Here is a 24,561-nt window from a genome sequence, read left to right on the forward strand (position 1 = left end):
GCACTGATTAACTTTCCCATACTATTCACTGTGGTCTTCAGAGGACCTGTAGTTTCAGAGGCCTTAAAGGAGGTGAAACAATAATAACAACAAAACATAAGCAGGAATAATATGTTAATATTTATGAAATATGCATTTTTTAGGATTTATGAACATATTTAAAATCATTATAAAAAGAAATAATTTGATTCTATTGATGTTTGATTTTAAAATGTTAGCTTTCCTACTATGTTAACGATGATTTGTTACAGTGACAAGGAAAAAGGATAAGCTATATAAGAACCATCAAATCTTTTAATCTACCAGAGTGATCTATCAGTTAGAAGTCTGAGCATCATTGGTGAAGTAGAAAAATCACAAAGAATAAAAAAAAATCAAGAGGTAGAAGAGGCAATAAATTTGTTCAAATTGGCTCTTAAAACCAAGAACAAAGAAGCTCACTCTGCTGTGGAGCTGGTGAAAAGATTATACCAAAGGTAGTGATGTGCTCACTCTGCTGTGGAGCCGGTGGAAAGATTATAGCAAAGGTAGTGATGTGGTCAGATAATTTGGTAAGAAGGATCTTTGGTAAGAAACCACAATATTATAATAGTTTCTGTCTTGGTAGTTTAATGCAAAAAAGAATTGGAATGGGGGACCCAGATCTGCTCCTAACTGCGACCTTCAGCAAGCTCTTTTATCTAGTTGTAGTTTATTTCTGTGTAAAATTAATGTAGTATGAATGAATTCTAAGATTCTTTCTGGGCCAAAAGTCCCATGTTCTATAATGAATGAGTTGAAAAAAATTCATAGACAAAAAAGACTAAATGTGCGCATCTAATACATGGAGCAAAGAATGTTTCAAAGAGGACCTGAAATGAGGAATTTATCAAGAGAAAAATGAATGACTCAGAAATTTAGTAACAAAATAAATAATTGGATTTGAATTCTGCTAAATGTAGTTAAAGGTAAATCAATAATAATAATAGCAAGTATAATATTGAGTAGCATTTATGTAATGATTTAGATTTGCAAAGCACAATCTAAATATCATTTCATTTTATCCTCACACCTACCCTAGGATACAGCTCTATTGTTATGACTATTTTCACTTTATTGTACATAGTCAGTACTTTAAAAATACTATTTACTAACTGATCAGATTTCTACTTAGATAAGTTCCTCCTTTTTCTATGATAGCTCAAAATAGATCAGAGTCCATAAACAGTGATATAGAACATGTACCTTTTATGTAGGTGCTGTCTCTTTATTAGAATGTAAGATTCTTGAGATTAGGTAGCTTTTGTTTTGTTTTCTTTTTTTTATCCAACATATTTACCATAGTAATTTGTACATACTAAAACTTATTGTTTGATGGGTTTGTCTCATTGAATGATATTATAAGAATACTAGCTACTTTTATTCTTGCGTCTATTAAACGGAGTGGCAAAAACTCATATTAACAGAATATCTTAAGGTTTATTAAGCACTATCCTTACAATAATCTTGAGAAATTGGAAGCTCTGTCAAATATCCATACCTCCTTTTTGTAAATAAGGAAACTAAGTAAAAAGACAACAAGTGAATTGTCTTGGGGTAGATAGCATTTATATAGGAGAAGAGTGATTCAGATCCAGTAATTTAGCTGAGTCCCATTCTCTGTCCACTGTACTTTACTGTCTTTCCTAACAATGTTGTTTTTTTTTTTTTTTTTTTTTTTTTTTTTTTTTTTTTTTTTTTTTTTTTTTTTTTTTTTTTTTTTTTTTTTTAATTCCTTAGTCACTTCTTCATCCTGGCATTGAGCTATGATCAGGAGATCTAGATGCAAAATTTCACTGTTTTGTTAATATGCCACAAGGCACTATGAGTAGATGATCCATGGGCCTCTTCCAGATAAAATAAAATCCCAGAACCTCAGAGTTTTAGGAGATCTCTAAAGACCTATTCCCAAAGAAGAATCTCTTCAAAAATGTATCCAATAAGTAACCATCCCATTTCTTCTTCAAGATTTTTATTGATGTGTTGTTGACCACTTGCTAGGTTAGCATATTGTATTACATAGTATCCTATACCTAAACCTGGAAGAAATTTCAATGGTCATCTAATCATGCCTTTTCACTTTACATTTGAGGAAATTGGTAAGGACAGGTAACTTGTCTAAGGTTCTGTAATTACAGTATTAATTCTTAATAATTCTGAATTAGAATCTAGATCCTCTGACTCCACAGTCAATTCCTTTTGCACTGTGACATGCTTTGATCTCTTTGGAAAGCTTCCATTATTAAAAAAAAAAATTAGTTGCATAAAGTTGAAATTTGATTGTACTTAAGATATTGATTTTTTTCTACAATAATCCCTGAATTGAGAGAAAGAAATAGTTTCATAGAATTTAGAACTGGAAGAAAGCATCTATTCCATTTGCCAAAAAAGAAAGCAAAATAAAATAAAAACACAGAAACTTAGTAATAATATTATAGCTCCATCTTTATATAATGCATTAAGTTGTACAAAGTCCATTATATTTATTATCACATGCAAATCGCAAAATAACCTTTTAATTAAGTGAAACAAATAACACTGTAATGATCTCTTTTTTTGGTTCAAAAAATGAGGCTCAAAAGAAATTTATGACTTATTATCACAAATTAGTTATCAAGTATAAGATTAGAATCCAGGTCTTCTTGACTAGAGCTCTAACAAGTCACTGTAGCAGGCAGTCTAACAGGTTCTTCAATAGGGCTTCAAGTCCAGGTATTCCAACTCAAAAACCTATCATCTTTACTTAAACACACTAAACAAGTGAGCTTTTAATTCACTTAAACACTTGATAAAAGATAAATAAGGAAGCATAGGGAGATAATACTATGGATACATGCTCATACAAAATGTACCTTATTGATTTTTAAGCAAAAAATTAAACCTAAATTTTAAACTTGTCCCAAGCAACTTTTTTTTCTTGTATTAGTTTGAGATTTTTTAAAAAATGTCTCTATATTTACCTTCATATCAATTGCTCTGGACTTAAGTTTCTATCTTAAATTATTAACCTTAGAATCCAAATTTAAGAAAATTAGGAAAACAGCTAAGCATGTTTTTGAAATATTAATAGAAATGTCTATTTTATGAGTGGGATTTTCTAACATTTGTTTAAAAACATGAGAAATGAAAAGAAAATGGTAATGTACTGAATATATTACCTAAGATTAGAGCTACATAGAGAGGTTAAAGATGATCAACGGTAGAACTGTTTTAAATTTTCAATTCAATTTTTCTTGCCAAAAAAATGATTTCTTTTAAATCCATGCTGAAAAGTTCACTTTTAACCTTGTGTTTGCACTATTAATATAGGTTGAAGTAGTCTCCATGGACAAATATTTTGGAACTGAATGAAAGCAGAAGCTGTCATTCATGTCCCTGGTTATATGATTCAGGTTTGTCATATTTCTGTTTTCAGAGCAGGCAAGTATGACTCATAGATACTGTAAGAAATTGAACCTTAATCTAAATCTTAAGACTGGGGAAAACAAGAGTAATAAAAATAACTTTTGTTTCTTTACTTTTCTTTATTTTCCATCCTGGAATCTGATACATGTGACTTTGTATTGACCCCCCCCCCCAAGATCAATAAGTTTGATGTATTACAATAATATTAAAGTGAAATGATATACAGCTGGCTGAAGAGTATTCACAAATGCGAAGTCAGTTTTGATTATGCACCCAGTTAGCTTTCGGTCTTTCTTTCCTTTTTTTTTTTTTATTTCAACACAAATCTTCAGCATTTTTTTGTATGCAAAGTGTTTCTAAGACATTCATTTCCTGGAACTGAATTTCTGGAAACAGAATATTAATGCAAGCAGTTCAGGAAAGGACTTGGAAGCTTTTTTTTAAAAAAGACAATATGCTATAATCTAAATTTTAAAGTTTTATAGAGTTGCAGAAAATGAATTCCTGTCTTTTGCAGTAAAAATAATTTAATTTCAAAAGTCCTTCCTGTACATAAGCCAAGCATAGGTTAAGAATCAACAAGCTAATTATCATAAGCATTCAATTATTCTTAAAAAAAAAAAAAAAGAAAGCAGATTTGTGAATAGAAAAAAAAAAAACACCCTGGGGATAATATTGAAATAATTTAAATTGCAATTCTCATTTTCCAAAGAAAAATTGTGAATTGTCTATTTTGATTCTCTGGATGACTCAAAATCAGTATACAGATCAAGAATTACATATTCATTTTTAGAAGAAAAAGTCTAAAATAAAATATCCTTGAGATGAAAAGAACAACGAATTTATTTTTTTATGATGCAGAAGGCTATTAACAATATGATATTATCACCTTCTATTGATTTGGAACAAGTAGAATTTTCTTGTATATAACTAAATAGTGTCTGTTGTTTTAATTATCATCATGGTTGTACTTAACTTACTTAGTCATATGGTTCATAACCTATGATCTTTAATTTTTGAAAAACATTTTGATCACTATATTTCAATGTAATTTATTTGCTTACTAATAATAAATATGTTATTTATTTAAAAACATTCTGAGGGTTTTCCATGAGTTTCAATAGACCACAAAATGGGTCCAATACAAAAAAATAAATTAAGCATTGTACAGAAGAATACAATTCTGTCTGTTAACAATAACAATCTACACAAAACAAATCTATCCTGTGAAAAGCTAAGATGATTTTCAGTACTCTCTTTATAACAGAAATCTTTCTCTGTTATCTACTTCATTCTCAAAATAGAAAGCATAACCTCTTAAATTGATGCCTAAAGTGAGTTATCATGAACTCATCCAGGTCTAAAAGGAGTAAACCTTTGAATTTAAAAGCACTCTTGCTATGTTACTGGCTATAAAAATACAATCAAACAACAGACAATAACTAAATATTGTATAATGAAATTAATGATGGCAGAAATTCCTAGGTTCATAAATTTAGATTCTGAGATTAGCACATTCAGAAATGTAGCCAATATTGCAGAGTTAAAAAACAAACAACAAAAAACTATTCAACTGATCTCTCCCAACATCCCCCTCCAAACAACTTTAAAATACAACAGAGAACAGGGAAAGTTGAAAAGAGACATTTTTGTTAGAGAGGGCCCTAAGGTCCCACATGGATAAATCATCAGTGATGATTCCAGGTGGTAGTGACAGAAGAAGCCAGAGTTTTGGTAATTCTCAATCCAGAGACAATAAAGGGACTGGCAACTTGTTAGAAAAAGACTAGAGAATACTCCTGTGTCAACACTAGACACAGGACCAGATATTGTTTGGCATCTCCATTATTTATATTGACTTCAGGGTCAGAGTTGAAGGGGAGAGAGGAATACTTTTAGTCAAGAAGGACAGGAGCTATGATGAATAATTGTTTAGCAACTACACAGTCTATGGCTGCTTTGGGCTCCTAGGTTAAAGGTGAAGAGAAACACTTTTAAACACAAAGAAAGGGAAACTCTAAAGTGTAGTATTATTTCCAATCCCAAGGAATGGAAGGGATTAAGTAAAATTATCAATAGCTACTCTAAAATTTAGGTTCTTCTGGGTAAGGACTGGAGTGAAGAAAGACCAAGAAATCAGGGAACCTTCTCTCCAGATCACACCACCTTGCACACACTGAAAGTTTCCAAAACCCAAGAACTAGCTCTGAAAACAAAGTGTGAAAAAATCTGCTTATTTTTGAAAAGTTGAGACAGTACAATCTCCCTGAGACCAGGAACAAAGCTCAATATTAATATAAAGTTTCAAATCATTAAGGCAACTCTGAGATACCACTACACACCTGTCAGATTGGCTAGACTGATAGGGAAAGATAATGCGGAATGTTAAAGGGGATGGGATGTGGGAAAACAGGGACACTGATACATTGTTGGTGGAATTGTGAACACACCCAGCCAAGGGGGCTGGAGCCAAGATGGGGGAGAAGGCACATGCAACTTTCTAAGCTCCTCTCATTCCCCTCATAACCAACTATTTTATCCAGCCTCAGAAATAGCTCTTCACTGCTTAAATTCATGAAGATCAGAAGCATACAACTGACCAGCTGAAGTAAATCTGGAAGATCGCCAGGAAAGGTTTGTCCTGAGGGGCCAGGAACAGACTAGCACAGGCAGTGAGAGACTAGCATCCTGAGCAGACCAGGGATGGAGGTGATCTCTGTGGCTAGAGAAGTTATAGAGACCACTCTGCTATAGGCTAACTGCTCTGCCTTGATTACAAAGCAATAAACTGGCACAGAAATTAAAGCCTAAAACAGAGGGTACTCTAAAAACACCAGAACCTAATAAGACCTGGCTGTAACTACTCAAGCACAGAAGTGACTCAGGGTGACTGAAAGGCAGCCCTGCAGCCACATCCTGCAGTTCCGGGCTTTTGCAGGGGCAGTTACAAACCCGAATGGCAGGGGTACACAGCCTGGGCAGCCTCTAATCAGCACAGTGGGGGGCTCGGCCTGGGGCAATAGAACTTCCCCAACAGGATTGTGCTTCCAGGGGCAGAGACACTTTCTGTCCCTGTAAATCCATTCACTGCTCAACTGCTAATACCCACAGCCCCAGGGTGGGATTTGGCTTGGGATAGTGAAACTCTCACTGCTTAGCATCTAGCCCCAGGGCAGTCATTATCTCACACAGCAGGGGTTCTATGCAGGGCACTTTCCCAGCTCTGCCCTCAGGCCTGAGTTACTTCTGGATGGGGAACACTTTCCCAGAGCACTCCAATACCTCGCTGCTTTTTTGCAGCTGGTTAGCAGGACAGCTACCTGTCCATACACCTTTCACTGCTCTGCAGAGGAAGCTGGTAACCTCCTGGCCTTGAAGGCAGACACTAGGCTTTAAAAAATGAGTAAAAAAATCAAAAGGAAAATCCATAGTTTCTACTCAGAAAGAGAACAGCTTTTCAACCCTGAAGAGACTAATAGCAGACAGTCTCCAGACAATTGTTGGTCCCCAATACAAAAGGCTCTCCTAGAAGAGACGATTAAAAACCTTAAAAGAGAACTAGAAGAAAAATGGGGAAAGGAAAGAGAAGCTATGCAAGAGAGTACAGAAAAGACATATAACTCACTACAAGAAAAATTTGATAAAGTGGAAAAAGAAAACAACTTCCTGAAATGTGAATTGGAAAAGGTAAAAAACTCCCAAGAAGTGCAAGGAAATAGAATTTGTGAATTGGAGAAAGAAAATAACTCACTAAAAAAAAAATAGTGAAATGGAAAAAAATTCCATAGAGCAAAACGACTCATTTAAAAATTCAATTGGACATATATAAAAAGAAGTAAAAAAAAATCTAATGAAGAAAATAACTCATTAAAAATCAGAACTGAACAAATAGAAATGACTGATTCATTGAGACAGGAAGAATCAGTCAAGCAAAACCAAAAAAAAAAAAAAAAAAAGAAAGATTGGAAAAAAATGTCAAATATATACTTGGAAAAACAACAGACCTGGAAAATAGATGTAGGAGAGATAACCTAAGGATCATCAGACTACCTGAAAATTATGAAGAAAAAAAGAGCCTACACTCTATTTTACAGGAAATCATTAAAGAGAACTGCCCAGAAGTAAGAGAACCGGAAGGGAAAATAGGCATTGAAAAAATCCATCAAACACCTTGTGAAAAAGATGCTAAATTAAAGACTCCAAGGAATATTGTGGCCAAACTTCAGAATTTTTAGACTAAAGAAAAAATTCTACAATCAACCAGGAAAAAACAATACCAAGGTGCCACAATAAGGGTCGTACAAGATCTGGGTGCCCCAACATTAAAGGATTGAAGGGCCTGAAATTTGATATTCCAAAGGGCAAAAGAACTTGGAATGCAGCCAAGAATAAACTACCCAGCTAAGCTGAGTGTTTTTCCCATGGAAGAAGATGGATATTTAATGAAACAGAGGAATTCCATCTGGTTCTAAAGAAAAAACCAGACTTAAACAAAAAATTTGATCTCCAACAATAGAACTCAAGACAAGCAGAAAAAGGTAAAAGGAACTCTTGAGAACTGTATTCCTATTGTGGATATACATAAAGACCACATGTATAATTTGATTTTACTGATATAGCATGAAAAAGGGAAGTAGAAATGGAAAGGGGATAATGTCACAAAAAGGGAAAAGGGGAGATAAAAAGAGGGAAACTACATGTGACAATGAGGCAAAGGAAACCTATCATATCTGAGGGAACTTAGAGAGGGGGAGGAACATTGTGCGAATCTTACTCTCAGCCGAGTTGGCTCAAAGAGGAAATAATTGACACATTTGTTTTACAGAGAATCTTTTCTCACCTCATTAAAAAGTGGGACAGGAAAAGGGAAAAGGAAAAAGAGTAATAAGGGAAGGGTACAGGAAAGGGGAAGGGATTCAAAGGGAGGAGGGAGGGATACTAAAGAGGGAGAGCTGGGTGACATAAATGGGACCAATAAGTTTAATACTAAGGAAGTGGGGAAGGAGGGCAAGAAAAAGAAAAGTATAATCTGGGGATATTAGGATGGCAGGAAATACAGAATTGGTAATTTTAACTGTAAATGTGAATGGGATGAACTCACCCATAAAGAGAAGGCAGATAGCAGACGGGATCAAAAGTCAGAACCCTACAATATGTTGTTTACAGGAAACACATTTATAACAGGGAGATACATACAGAGTAAAGATAAAAGGCTGGAGCAGAATCTATTATGCTTCAGGAAAAGTCAAAAAAGCAAAGGCAGCCATCCTTATCTTACATCAAGTAAAAGCAAAAATTGATCTAATTAAAAGAGATAAGGAAGGAAACTATGTCTTGCTAAAAGGTACTATAGACAATGAAGCAATATCAGTATTAAACATATATGCACCAAGTGGTATAGCATCTAACTTCCTAAAGGAGAAGTTAAGAGAGTTGAGAGAAGAAATAGACAGCAAAACTATAATAGCAGGAGATCTCAATCTTGCACTCTCAGATTTAGATAAATCAAATCACAAAACAAATAAGAAAGAAATTAAAGAGGTAAATAGAATATTAGAAAAATTAGGTATGACAGATCTCTGGAGAAAACTGAATGGTGACAGAAAAGAGTATACTTTCTTTTCAGCAGTTCATGGAACCTACTCAAAAATTGACCAGATATTAGGACATAAAGACCTCAAAATTAAATGCAGGAAGGCAGAAATAGTAAATGCTTTCTTTTCAGATCACAATGCAATAAAAACTACATTCAACAAAAAGTTAGGTGTAAATAGATCAAAAAGTAATTAGAAACTAAATAATCTCACCTTAAAGAATGATTGGATGAAACAGCAAATTATAGACACAATTAATAATTTCACTCAAGATAATGACAACTGTGAGACATCATACCAAAACTTGTGGGATGCAGCCAAAGCTGCAATAAGGGGAAATTTTATATCCCTAGAGGCTTACTTGAACAAAATAGAGAAAGAGAAGGTCAATGAATTGGGCTTGCAACTTAAAAAGCTAGAAAAAGACCAAATTAAAACCCCAATCAATTACTAAACTTGAAATTCTAAAATTAAAAGGAGAAATTAATAATATTGAAAGTAAAAAAAATTATGGAACTAAAAAAAAATAAATAAAACTAAGAGTTGGTTTTATGAAAAAACCAATAAAATTGAAAAACCTTTGGTAAATCTGATTAGAAAAAGGAGAGAAGAAAATCAAATTAGCAGTCAAAAGTGAAAAAGGAGAAGTTTCCACCAATGAAGAGGAAATTAAAGAAATAATAAGGGGTTACTTTGCCCAACTTTATGCCAATAAATTTGATAACCTAAGCAAATTTTGACTACCTCCAAAAATACAGGCTTCCCAGATTATCAGAGGAGGAATTATATTGCTTAAATATTCCCATTTCAGAAAAAGAAATAGAACAAGCTATTAATCAACTCCCTAAAAAAAAATCCCCAGGACCAGATGGATTTACATGTGAATTCTACCAAACATTCAAAGAAGGATTAGTCCCAATGCTTTGTAAACTATTTGAAAAAATAGGAAATGAAGGAATCCCACCAAATTCCTTTTATGACACAGACATGGTCCTGATACCTAAACCAGGTAGGTTGAAAACAGTGAAAGAAAATTATAGACCAATCTCCCTAATGAATATTGATGCTAAAATCTTAAATAAAATATTAGCAAAAAGAGTACAGAAAATCATTCCCAGGATAATACACCAGGATCAAATAGGATTTACACCAGGAATGCAGGGCTGGTTCAATATTAGGAAAACTATCAGTATAATTGGCCATATTAATAACCAAATTAACAAAAACCATATGATCATCTCAATAGATTCAGAAAAAGCATTTGACAAAATCCAACATCCATTCCTATTAAAAACACTTGAGAGTATAGGAATAAATGGACTTTTCCTTAAAATAATCAGTAGTATCTATTTAAAACCTGCAGTAAGCATCATATGTAATGGGGACAAACTGCAACCATTCCCAATAAGATCATGAGTGAAACAAGGTTGCCCACTATTACCATTACTATTTAATATTGTATTAGAAATGCTAGCTGTGGTGGCAATAAGAGCTGAGAAAGAGATTAAAGGAATAAGAATAGGCAATGAGGAAACCAAATTATCACTCTTTGCTGATGATATGATGGTATACTTAGAGAACCCCAGAGATTCTACTAAAAAGTCATTAGAAATAATCCACAACTTTAGCAAAGTTTCTGGTTATAAAATAAACCCACATAAGTCATCAGCATTCTTATATATCACTAACAAATTCCAACAGTCAGAATTACAAAGAGAAATTCCATTTAAAGTAACTACTGATAGTATAAAATATTTAGGAATCTATCTGCCAAGGGAAAATCAGAAACTTTATGAGCAAAACTACAAAACACTTTCCACACAAATTAAGTCTGATCTAACCAACTGGAAAAATATTAAATGCTCTTGGATAGGGCAAGCAAATATAATAAAGATGACAATAATACCTAAAGTAATCTATTTATTTAGCGCTATACCAATCAGACTTCCCAAAAACTATTTTGATGACCTAGAAAAAAAAAAAAAACAACAAAGTTCATATGGAAAAACAAAAGGTCAATAATTTCAAGGGAATTAATGAAAAAAAAAAATCAAATGAAGTTGGCCTAACTGTACCAGATCTAAAATTATATTATAAAGCAGCAGTTACTAAAACCATCTGGTATTGGTTAAGAAATAGACTAGTTGCTCAATGGAATAGGTTAGGTTCAAAGGACAAAACAGACAATAACTTTAATTATCTAGTGTTTGATAAACCCAAAGATCCCCGTTTTTGGGATAAGAATGCATTATTTGACAAAAATTGCTGGGAAAATTGGAAATTAGTATGGCAGAAACTAGGCATTGACCCACACTTAACACCATACACCAAGATAAGATCAAACTGGGTTCATGATCTAGGCATAAAAAATGAGACTATAAATAAATTGGAAGAGCATAGGATAGTTTACCTCTCAAACCTATGGAAGAGGAAGGAATTTATAACGAAAGAAGAACTAGAGATCACTATTGACTACAAAATAGAAAATTTTAATTATATCAAATTGAAAAGTTTTTGTACAAACAAAACTAATGCAGGCAAAATTAGAAGGGAAACAAGAAACTGGGAAAACATTTTTACAGTCAAAGGTTCTGATAAAGGCCTCATTTCCAAAATATATAGAGAATTGACTCTAATTTATAAGAAACCAAGCCATTCTCCAATTGATAAATGGTCAAAGGATATGAACAGACAATTCTCAGATGAAGAAATTAAAACTGTTACTACTCATATGAAAGTGTTCCAAATCACTATTGATCAGAGAAATGCAAATTAAGACAACTCTGAGATACCACTACACACCTGTCAGATTGGCCAGAATGACAGGGAAAGATAACGCAGAATGTTGGAGGGGATGTGGGAAAACAGGGACACTGATACATTGTTGGTGGAATTGTGAACACATACAGCCATTCTGGAGAGCAATTTGGAACTATGATCAAAAAGTTATCAAACTGTGCATATCCTTTGATCCAGTAGTGTTTCTACTTGGCTTATACCCCAAAGATATACTAAAGAAGGGAAAGGGACCTCTATGTGCCAAAATGTTTGTGGCAGCCTTCTTTGTAGTAGCTAGAAGCTGGAAAATGAATGGATGCCCATCAATTGGAGAATGGTTGAGTAAATTGTGGTATATGAATGTTATGGGATATTATTGTTCTGTAAGAAACGACCAGGAGGATGAATACAGAGAAGATTGGCAAGACTTACATGAACTGATGCTGAGTGAAATGAACAGAACCAGATATTCCTCAACCACGATACTGTATGAGGATGTATTCTGATGGAAGTGAATTTTTTCGACAAAGAGAAGATCTAACTCAGTTTCAATTGATCAAGGATGGAAAGAAGCAGCTACACCCAAAGAAAGAACACTAGGAAATGAATGTAAACTGCTTGAGAGTTTGTTCTTCTTCCCGGGTTATTTATACCTTCTAAATCCAATTCTCCCTGAGCAACAAGAGAACTGTTCGGTTCTGCACACATATATTGTATCTAAGATCTACTGTAACCTATTTAACATGTATAGGACTGCTTGACATCTGGGGGAGGGGGTGAAGAGAGGAGGGGAAAAATCGGAACAGAAGTGAGTGCAAGGGATAATGTTGTAAAAAATTACCCTGTCATGGGTTCTGTCAATAAAAAGTTAATTAAAAAATAAATAAAGTTTCAAATCAAGAAACAGAGTAGAAAAATGGGAAAAAAATTATTTTAAAAAACTCAGTCATTAAAAGTCATTATGAAGACAGGGAAGATCAAGACATGAAAACAAAAGAAAATGAACTTGAAACAAAGTCTCATAAAAATGTCAATTAAAAACAAGAATTCCCAGAAACGTTAAAAATAAAATAAATTGTCAAAATAAAATGAGAATGTTAAAGAGAAAGTTATGTTATAAAACAAAAGCAAAAAAAATTTATGAAAAGACAATTAGAAGTTTATCAAAAAGTACAAATACTGAAGAAAATAACTCAATAAAACAAGAATTGACCAAATTGAAAGAAGTTCAAAAATTCACTTAAGAAAATAATTCCTTTTTTAAATGTATATTTTTATAAAAACTTTTTTTTTATTTTCAAAATAATAAGCATGGATCATTTTCAACTTTCACCTTTACAAAACACTGTGTTCCAATTTTTCCCTCCCTTCCCCTACACGCTCCCCTTGACTGCAAGCAATCCAATATATGTTAAATATGTGCAATTATTCTATACATATTTCCACAATTATTCTACACAAGAAAAATCAGATCAAAAAAGAAAAAAAAGATTGAAAAAGGCAATAAAACGTGAGCAAACTACAACAAAGTGAAAATACTATGTTGTGATCTACACTCAGTCCCCACAATCCCTTCTCTGGATGCAAATTCTCTTTTTGTCACAAGATCATTGGAACTGGAACTGAAGAGTCACATCTATCAGAATTGATCATCATATAATCTTGCTATTGCTGTGTACAATGACCTCCTGGTTCTACTCACTTCACTTAGCTTCAGTTCATGTAAGTCTCTCCAGGACTTCCTGAAATCATACAGCTGTTTTTTTTTTTCTGGAGCAATATAATATTCCATAGCATTTATATGCTATGACTTATTCAAAATTAGTGCAGTCACAATTAGAAGTAAATTAGAAGTAAAACCAGAAAACAGAAATATATAGCAAGTTTCACTGATAAAGTTCTCATTACTGAAATATATTGATAACTGAGACACATTTATAAAGTTAAGATATATTCACAAGATGATAAATGATTAAAGGATCTGAACAGGAACTTTTCAGAAAAAGAAATCAAGTCTATCAATAGAAATATGAAACTATGTTCTAAAATCCTATTGCATATATGTAAATTAAAACAGCATTAAGAAACTACCTCATAGCTATCAGATTGGCTAACAGAACAAAAAGAGAAAATGATAAATGTTGAATAAGATGTGGTAAAATTGGGAAACTAATGCATTGTTAGTGAAGTTGAGAAGTAATGCAACCATTCTGAAAAAAAAAATTTGCAATAAACATTTATAAACTTAATGGTTTCTAAAACTGTGTGTACAATTTTACTCAGTAATGGCATAACTAGGACCAAAGAGATTCAAATAAGAGGAGGAAGACTGAATTTATTTCTTCAAAATATTTTTAGTGACTCTTTCTGGTGACAAATAACTAGAACTCTAGGGGATATTAATCTATTGGGGAACCACTGAACAACTTGTGATGGAATACTATTGTGCTATAAGAAATGGAAGCAGGATGCTTTCAGAAAACCTGGAAAGGTTACATGAGCTCATGCAAAGCAAAGTGAGCAAAACCAGGAGGGTTTTGTACACAGTAAAAACAATATTATAAGTATGATCAACTGTGAAAGATAGCTATTCAAAGTTATATTCAGTAAAAAGAGAAAAATCTACATAATAGACCATCCATATTAATGTTGTCTTAGACCAAATTAAAACTAAAAAGTATAAGTTAGTATATTGCTATGTCATAGGAAATGATGAGTTGGTGAATTTACAAAATTTTGGAAAGACATGGACTAAGAAGGATGATCTTCAGACAATGGACAAAAACACAGAACAACCTTATATAAACAATATTATTTTTTGTATATATATATATGTGTGTGTGTGTGTGTGTGTGTGTGTGATTATAGGTTATTTACATGTATGTGGTATATATGCATATGATTATATATGTTTTATATTACATAAATATAACTGATTAAAATAGGCTGATTGGGGGAGGTTGAAAAAGGGGAATAAAGGGGGAAAGAATAATGAACAAAGTGCACAGAAAAGGACGAAAGAAAACCGGCAAGGAAGCAAAGAAAACATGAACAGTTCTGAATAAATTATGTTTTATTATATATGTTTTCATGAAATGGAATATAATTTTGAATCCTCTCATATTCTTCTATGCATATGACAGTTTTTTTCTTTTTTCTGTTTTCATTTCATATATATATATATATATATATATATATATATATGCACACATATATGTATATTTCCATTTTGTAAATTTAATTAAATTCATTTTAAAAAATTAATAAGAATTAGCTAGACTTATCAAGACAATGATCCAAGACACTTTCAAAGGATCCATGATGAAAAATGTTATCTACATTCAAAAGTGAGTTCCGAATACAGATGAAAGCATTTTTAGCTTTTTCTTACTGTATCTTGTTTTCTTTTGCAACATGGTTAAAATGGATATGTATTACCAAACTTAACACATATAAACTATATCAAATTGTGTGGCTTCTCTAGGAAAAAAAACTAAGGTTTTTTTTTTTTTTTTTTTTACTCCCCTTTACTTTACTCCCCTAGGAGTAAGGGAGAACATTTGGAACATAGTTTTTTAATGACAATTTTTATGAAATTGGTGTAATATTTGACAAAGTAGCTATTTTTAAGTACATAGATTGTGAGTTGGAAGGGACCACAGTAGTCATCAAGTATAATCAGTTTGTTATTATTATTGAGAAATCAGAGTAAAATACGTTAAATAATTTTTCAATAATAGGTAAAAAAAATGGCACACTTGGATTTAATCTTGGATCATTTACAATTAAATCTGGGACTCTCTGTATAAGAAAATCCAGACTCCAGTCCCAGCACTGCCATTTACCCTCCATGAGATATCAGTCAAATTATTTTACCTCTCTGAACCTCCATTTCTTTTGTATAAAATTAAGTGATTGCCCTAAATGATCTTTATGGTTATTTCCATTTCAAACATTCTCTCATTGTAATGCCCAAGAATGTCTACTTGGAATTGAAATTGATCTACACAGGAAAATAAATTTTCAACTATATAAAATATTCTGAAATAAATCAGAATCATAACCGCATTTTAATTATTCAGAATTTCATAAACCTCTTACTATTTCTTAAGAACTCTACATATGTAACACTTTGTTCATTTCTATACTATAATTATAGAAATAGCTAAATGGAATACCACCTCTGGAATCAGGAAGATCTGAATTCAAATCGAGCCTTAGACACTTAAAAGCTATGTGACCCTGGGCATGCTATATCTCTCTGCCAAAAAACATACAAACAAAAATAATAGAACTTTATTCTGATTTATTTATATGCATATGTGTTTTTATTTATTACATTTTTGTATGTCTATATACACATTTAGAGAATGTTGCTGGTGTAGTTGGAGAACTGTCCTTAGAGTCAGAAACATCTAGGGTCAAATTCTTCCTCTAAGCTACACAAACTGAATAACTATAAGTAAATAAATTCTTAGTGTTTCAAGAAATCACACACACTCACACATATATCTATATATGTCTTATTAACTATTGAATTAAATTTCTTTGTAACTATGTATTTTAAATTAAAAACACTATTCTAAAGAGAGCCTTTACAAAATTAATAAGAGGGCCCATCACACACACACACATACTCAGACTTGGTTACAGAAGAAATATCCATCTACAGCAAAGGGAGTTTCCAGAGTGACAGAGATGCATTGTGGTACAATTGATAAACTGCTGATCTTTGAGTGGGGATGACCTTGGTTCAGTTCTTAATTCTGTTGTTTATTATCATGTGACATTTGGCAAATCATTAAACTTCCCCCTCACTCCATCTCCTCATCTGTAGAATGAAGGCATTGGAATAGATAACACTGACAATCCCTTCCAGTTCTATATGTCTGATTCCATCATTTTCCCCATGCCTCGGAATCCTGAAATAATTTCATTGGTATAGATTCCTCTTAGTCAAGAAATTACATCTACCAATGTATATTGGCAACTATTCTGAAATTTTTCGTCTCTAAGTTGCTTGAGGTTACTAAAAATTAAGTAATTTATCCATCACATAATTTCACTTGTCTAGTCTTCAAGAAATATATATAGATATACATGCACATATTTATTCATATGCATATATGTATGCACACAGAAACACAAAAAAAAATATATATATACATATAAGTGTGTATACAAAGCATATTATCTATGGCTATCCTATGGATTATATGCACATGATGGTTACAAGGTAAGAATTTTTTAAGTTAGTTAATTTTGTTGAAACAATTTGATGATAGGAACTGTTACCTATTTCTTAAAGAGAAAATGTTCTTAAATTATTATTATTTTATTTATAACACTTAAAAAAGCTCCGCACTAATAATTTTTAATAAAATAATTGTTCTTAACATTATATTTTCCATGCTTTGTTCCTTAAAGTATACAATTTAATATCTTTAAAATTAAAGATCAAGGAAGGAATTTTTTAAAGAGTATTTTTGAACTTAAGATACACAGTGTCCCTCACATAGCACAATGTAAATAAATGTTAAGAATAAAGTCTGGTAGAAAGAAGAATTCCAAAGACTTCAACATTTATTATAGTTATGTCCTAAATAATCTTGATCTTGATGTTATTCATGCATCATTAATTACCTGCATTTAAGAGAGAAGTTGAGTTTCTCAGAATGTTATTGATTAGTTTGTTTGTTTTTAGAGTAGTTTTCCTCAAACATGGAATGCCTTTTTTTTTCAAATTGGTTATGTATAGTGACTGTTAAGTGAGTATAAAATGTTCAAAGCTTTTTTCCTCCTTCATTGTGATCATTAAAAGCTATTTTCTAAGATATTAGTATAATGTTTAAAACTAGTCTGCCAAGTGCCACTTTTGTAGTATTTACAAAAAAAAAAAAAAAAAGAAAAAAAAGAAAAAAGAAATGAAATTAATTTTATAACATTTCATGGAGCAGAGCTCCTAAGAAATTTAATGGAATTTACTAGACGTTAGTTGATATAAAATAGCCTATAATCTCTACCCTCTTTCTATGTAGATAGGTAATATTTTATGTTAACATCAAAATATAAAATGCATTAAGTATTTTAAATAAAATAAATGGTAGCCCTGAAGTTTAAATACATTAGATGCCTTGGTCATGAAGACACCAATTCACATGTCATTTCTTCTAGAAACTGTAAGTGGATCATTGAGATATTTTCTATAATTTTCAGTTTACTGACTACCAGTTACCAATTAGACTATACTTATCCAGTAAAATAAAATGTCATGGAAATATATTGTTTATTAGTTCATTAATACAAGGCATTACAATATAGTGGTACATAGTTGGACCCAGAATAAGGAAGACCTGAGTTCAAGTTTCACATCTCACAGTTGCAAAATTTGAAATCCTGGGCAAGTCAAGTAGCATCACAGTGCTAAAAATCTCTAACTCTATAGACTACAGAGAAGACACCTATTTTCTCTAATATAGGGAACTCTCTTAACTAAGAGATCCTTATAAAATCACAAGTCATGTCTTTATTTCGATTAACGTAATGGTTCATATATTTGCTTCAAAAATAACTCTCTCAAGTCAATATAAATTGGTTTGTTGTTCAGTCATTTTTCAGTTGTGTCTAACTCTTCATGATCCTTTTTTGGGTTTTCCTGGCAAGTATATGAAAGTGGCTTACTATTTGCTTCTCCTGCTCATTTTAAAGGTAAGAAACTGAGGCAAACAGAGTTAAGTAATTAATCTAGGGTCACACAACTAGTAAGTGTTAGAGGCCAGATTTGAACTCATAAATATGAATCTTTAAATCCACTGCACCAGACAGCTCTCCACTATAATCATTGTAGTAATTGTTTTATTTTGACCTAAAAGAACAATTCAATGTTGGGATATAAAGTGCAGCCTTGGATTCATAAAGACCTAAATCTGAATTCCGTCTGTCTATAGGAAAACTCTTTAACCTCTCTCCAAGCAACTTTTTAAAACTACAAGATGACATATTACAGATATTCTTCTGACCAATATTAATGGAAGAAGTTTATATGCCTCAAGTTTCTTTTTCTTCTTCAATTATAATTAAATAGGAAATACAAAGTCTAAAACACATAACTTCATCAGAAAACAATCATAACCAGGAAACCCCTAAACATTCAGTCTTTAAAAATAACCTTGAAAACTTACCTTTTCTGTGCCTTAATTTCCTCCATATATAAAATATTCTATGACTACAATATGGGAGTATGAATTATTACATTTTGAAAGATCTGTGATTTTTTTCTATGTGAGTAATTCAATTATTAACAGCTGCTGCCCAGCTCTCCATTGATAAGCAGATATACATTTAACTAGGTTGATCCTCAGAGAATAGATAGTCCTCAGATCTGTCCTCAAAACACCTCGAACTAGGTTGGACTTACCTAAGTTTCTATTCTCTTACCAGGTCACTTTGCGGGAGGCATTAAAACAGAATGTTAGTAGAAATTATTATTAATTATTATTATTTCTGTGTTCATAAGCAGCATCATTTGAAAACATTTCTATGCATAGATTTTAGTATAAGACTGCCACTTGGTGGAAAAAAATGGGAAAACAGTGACACTATCAACTTAGAAATTTTTTCTCTATCCTTTAAAATAAATTTAGACATAGAATGTATGCCCTGAGGAATCACTTATTTCTTACAGTATTCAATATGACCTTATAGTTATACAAATGTGATTTATGTATTAAAAGTTATTTTATTAACAAAACAAGCTTCACATAGATGGTTTAATTTCAAATTCCTTTAAATAATTTCATAAAGTAGCATGTCCTTCAGTACTGAGATTAATGCTGAATTAGTAATCATTGAAGCAATGTTATAATTAGCCCTAAACCTCAGTGTCTTTATCCTTAAAATGGGACACTGTTTATAATAAGTGAGGAAAGCTATATTGATCTGTCTTAAATAATTGGTTTTCAAGCAGTTTGCAAATAGCATGTGTTATAGAAATGATAAACATTAACATAATCAATGGATCTGGAAAAGAAAAAATATTAAAATGATAAAAATTCACAGTGACTCAGAATTTTAATTAATTTGAGTGAATAGATTTCATATTACATTCTTGTCATAATAGTTGCCCTGGAGCAGCTCTGATCTGATTACAACATCTATTTATCACCAAGTATTTATAAATGAGTGAAAATTGAGAGGTTGAGACCTCTAGAGAACTCAAATAATGATTACAAAGGTTTTTCAGAAGTCCATAGCCATTTTCGACAGAAAAGAAAAATATCATGGCCCTTCATTGTGGCATAAGTAAAAGAAGATCTTTGCTAGAATCACAATACCCTGGATTTTAGAATTCAAAAAAATATTTCTACCTTGGAAAGCAAAAGACCTTTTTGGCAACATTTAAGAGAATCTAATTCATTCAAAATCAATACCTAGTGAATGATCAAATGGAAAATGCCTCTCAGTTGTAAAGCATAATTTAAAAGGATAGTCTTTAAAGAGAAAATTATATATTTTTAAAGTTTGTTAAATTTTTTACATTGGAAAAACTTTAAAAAACTAAAATGATTCTTAATTAATACTAATAAAGTTATATATTCACAGGTGATTTCTTTTTTGATTGTTACCACTCCAGAGTTGGCTTAAAGTGATTATAACAGCATATATACTTATAACTTTGAGAAATCATTTATCATTCATAGTAATGACATACATTGTTTCATGTAAATTCCATTTGTTAAGTTCAAAATGAAGATCACAGTAATTACATTACTTCATTTGGAACATTTGGAAGAGCTTCTGCAACTAGCTATATGACACTAAATGATGCTTTGTAAAGTACATTTTAAGGTCTATCTCCCCCTTTTTAAATTCTAAAATGTTTTTTTTTTACCATACGCACAAACATATTCTCTCTCTCTCTCTCTCTCTCTCTCTCTCTCTCTCTCACTCACTCACACACACTCACTTACTCAACATTGACATTTGGAAATAATATTTATTTTATTATGAGAATTAAATTGGTTTGTTACCAGAAGTGATTTTTGAAATAACTATTCATGATATTAAAAAAAAGTATGCTTACAAAAATACACAGCAGCATGAAATATATATCTGGGCCTCTATGCATATCAGCAAGAGATTTCAATCGCAACTCCAGTACCTACAGATGGATTGTAGATTTGCCAGTATATACCGAATAACCAGATTATTAGCATTATCTTCAGATTCTGTAGATGTGTTCCACTTGGCGCTCTCCACCTCCAACATAATTGAAAATTTTGCAGCACCCAAAGTAACCAGCTGGTGTCACAGGTTAGTGGGCAGAAATTTCATGTGGGGAATCTCACCTGACTAATCATTCTTGTTGGTACTATCATCCCAGGAGCAACTGAAAGGCATGGCAGCTTGTTAATGAAATTTAGGGTGCTGTCAGCCCGAAAGTGTATTTTTATAACATATTCCTTCTTGACAAATCATCTCTTAGATAGCTACTAACCAGTTGCTCTTCTAAGAACAAAGGTGGGTGGGGGAAGGATATTTTTCATCTTTTTTAGATATTTAACCCTGAAAAAGACAAAATACTTCCAATGATCTTTCTAAAAACAGAATACTGTATTAATCTGCATCATACAGTAGTATACAACCAGGTAAGCTTTTAGGAAATGGTAATAGGCATCACCTGTGAGACAGAAACCAGTTAAGGCAAGGTGGTAAGGTGATAAGTCATGATAATAAGCCAAAACACTAGAATACTTATAGAATCACTTTCCCTCAATCTCCATCTCTTTTTGGACAACTCCCTTTACACTTTGAACTTGAGGGCACAGAAAAGCTGAATAGCTGAGCTTGTGATTCTGGCTAATCATATTTTGTATCCACTTCTAGAAATCAGCTGGGAAAGCATCTGCCCAGGAAGGTGTTACAGCCGGTTCTGCAGTGTATCCTGGGTGTACAGCACCATCTCTGGTAGGTAGCATAGGAGGCTCTTTTCCAGAGTGCCATAATTATCCAATGACCTAATAGCTGACAGTGTCTATCTAGAGTTCCTAATTGATGTAAACATGAGAGATCCATGAAAGAGCTAATCATAACTGTCTCTCCTTTTTATCTTTCTACCCCAAATTCGAAAAACTTCTACCTCTTCTTTCAACTTTAGACCAAAGCAACAATCAAAACTCCAGAACCATCCCAGTCTGGGAAATATGAGGACAAGAGTCACCCATTAGATTTTTCACTGCACAGCACTGAAACCAAAAATCAATAGGAATGGGGAAGAATGTAAGGAAGCTAAAAAATAGCAAGAGGAGTAATACTCTTTTTGCTCAAGAAGACTCATCATCAACTGTCTCTATAAAAACACCACACTGCAGAAACCGAAAACATGTGGATTCAGGAAATCAGAAAATCTTCCCCTATCTAATCACAACACCTTCCCCTTCCTCAAACTAGATAGCTACAGACACTGACCAACTCCAAATCAAAAATCCATAAAACTGGTTAAAGGTCGTCACCTATACTAAAATCTCCGCCTACCGCAAATGGTAGACAAGCCAATCTCCCAGATGCCTCGACTATCCCCCTCAGTAAAGTGTACTTTTCTTCAGGCAGCTGTTTCTCACTGAAGCCAAGGGAACGACCCGGGCCAACAGCTCCCTACAGTTACCTTCCAACAAGCATGAATGGGGGATTGAAAACCCTTCCTTTTCTTTGCTCTGATGAGCCATTCACTCAGGCTGGATAGCTTTTAGTAGAAGCAGCAGCAGCCACGGCAGTAGCGGACCCAAAAGCCACTACTATCCCATACCGCTTACAGCCAGCTCTCTTGGGTTCCCTCATCTTTTCTCCCTCTCTCTCTCTCAATATATTCAGGTGGTGGCTTTTTACCACTCTCCCTCCCTCCCCTTGTATCTCCACCTTTCGCATCCTTTCCCTGGCCCTAGAGCGCACTCAAATGCTCCAACTTCCTGCGGAGTCCACGGGGAAGATCGAAAAACAACCAAATTGGGGGTGGGGAAGGGCAGTGAAAGGAGGAGGGTAAAGGTGTGGGGGGGGGGGGGGGGGGAGAGAAGACAAGCCGGCTGAGCAGGAGTGAAAACAGTGGGGGCTGGGGTAGGGATAAGACAGGGAGAGGGAGATAATGCAAAGGCAGTGGATGGAAGAGGGGAGCTGAAAGAAAAGATGCTTCTTCCTTTCCCCAAGGAAGGCTACTTGCTGCAAACTCTTACCTGATCTTGCTGCTGCGCCTGGCTCCCTCTGGCCCCCGGATTGGACGGCTGCTGCTCCTGCTTCATGGCTGTCATTGTGGGGTTTGATTTGGCTTTCACTTCCTCACGGGCACTTCAGACTCGGGCACCTTCACTTGGCACCAATTGCATGACACAGGCTTCCGTCCGTCTCCGAATTGGCGAAGAGCAAAGCAGTAGCAGCAGTGGTGGCGGCAGCCGAGGCGGGCGGCGGGGGACCCGGTGAGGGGTGGGGGGAGAGTGGAAATGTGGGGGGAGAAGAAGAGAAGCACCAGGCAAGCTCCTCTCGAAATTTCTCCTTCAAGCTACCGCAATCCTCCCCCAAAAACTCTCCCCCTCCCCCCCACCACCCCAATACCAAAGGAAGCACCAGTGAAGAGAAGCGAAGTGTCAAGTTACTGGAGGGGTGGGAGACGGATGCAGAGTACCTGAATGGGGCGCTGGGGCTCGGGCAGAGGCTTGCTTCTCCAGAGGAGATGGGCTCGCATTATACTGCAGTATGCGCTCCCCCCATCTCACACACCCCAGCTGCCTTAAGCAGCAGCCGCTCTCCCCAATCTCCCACTGCCTCAGCGCGGCAGGTGAAAAAGCCCAGAGCTCTGCTCGAGCATCTCGGAGCAACAGCCAGCAGGAGAGTCCTGAGAAGCTAAGAATCTTGCTACTTGCAAAGCTAAATCTACCCTGGCTCACGGGTGCCACCCCCTTCCCCTACATACACACACACCCCTTTTGAACCCCCTCAATACAGGCTCCCGATAAAACCCGGAGAAGTGGAATGCACGCGTGGAAACTCCTCAGTGACTCCAGCAACCATACTGAGCATGCTCAAGAGCTCAGCGCCCATTTGGGAGTGGGTAGGGAGAGTAAGGGGGCATGAGCGCGGGAAGGTTCGTGATCTGCACCTGCCACAGCTGGCGGAGCTTTCCCAAGATAGGGCACGGATATATTTGGAATTCCCAACTCGGAGAAAAAGGACTCCTGACTCCAAAACTGGCTACCGTGATCATTGATTAATTAAAGTAAGTAGGGTTCCCATTTCAATTTAGAATTGGTATCGATAATATTAATAATGATAATAATAAATCTTTCAAATATGTCAAGTTAAGAATGTCAGTTTATGTGGAGGAGATGCAGAATCATTTTTTTTTCTCTTTTTCCCCTCCATCTTCTAAAATAATACATTCATATAGGCTTCCCATGTCACTGAAATATCCCCCCCCCCCCACACACACACCATTGTTAAGTAATTATCCAAGGTGGGATCCTGGAAATTATTACAAATCCAATTTTAACAACTTTACAGATAGCCAGCCTCATTACTTGTCAAGAAGCACATACCAGGTGGTTGCCTGAATGTGGTCTTGGGTTAATCAAGAGAAGAAAGTAGGGTTGTGCTTTCTGCCCTCTAGGGGCTCACATCTAGGACCATTATGAAAAGATACAAAAGCTTAGGACAAAAGATAGATAAAGGAGTACAGAACTGGGCATCACCACTTTTACTTCTGCTGCTGCTTCTGAATAAT

General features: G+C 34.1%; 1 protein-coding gene across 1 annotated transcript in view; it reads right to left on the reverse strand.

Annotated features, from left to right (window-relative positions):
- DPP10 (dipeptidyl peptidase like 10) overlaps window positions 1-23,842 on the reverse strand; it is an 817,253-nt gene extending 793,411 nt beyond the window's left edge. The window contains exon 1 of the mRNA XM_031959980.1: window positions 23,021-23,842. Within this exon, the coding sequence (XP_031815840.1) occupies window positions 23,021-23,095 (75 nt within the window). The 5' untranslated portion in view covers window positions 23,096-23,842. The remainder of the gene's footprint in view (window positions 1-23,020) is intronic.
- Window positions 23,843-24,561: the final 719 nt, after the last annotated feature.

Source organism: Sarcophilus harrisii, chromosome 3 (genome assembly GCF_902635505.1).
Source record: "Sarcophilus harrisii chromosome 3, mSarHar1.11, whole genome shotgun sequence".
NCBI classification, from domain to species: Eukaryota; Metazoa; Chordata; class Mammalia; order Dasyuromorphia; family Dasyuridae; genus Sarcophilus; species Sarcophilus harrisii.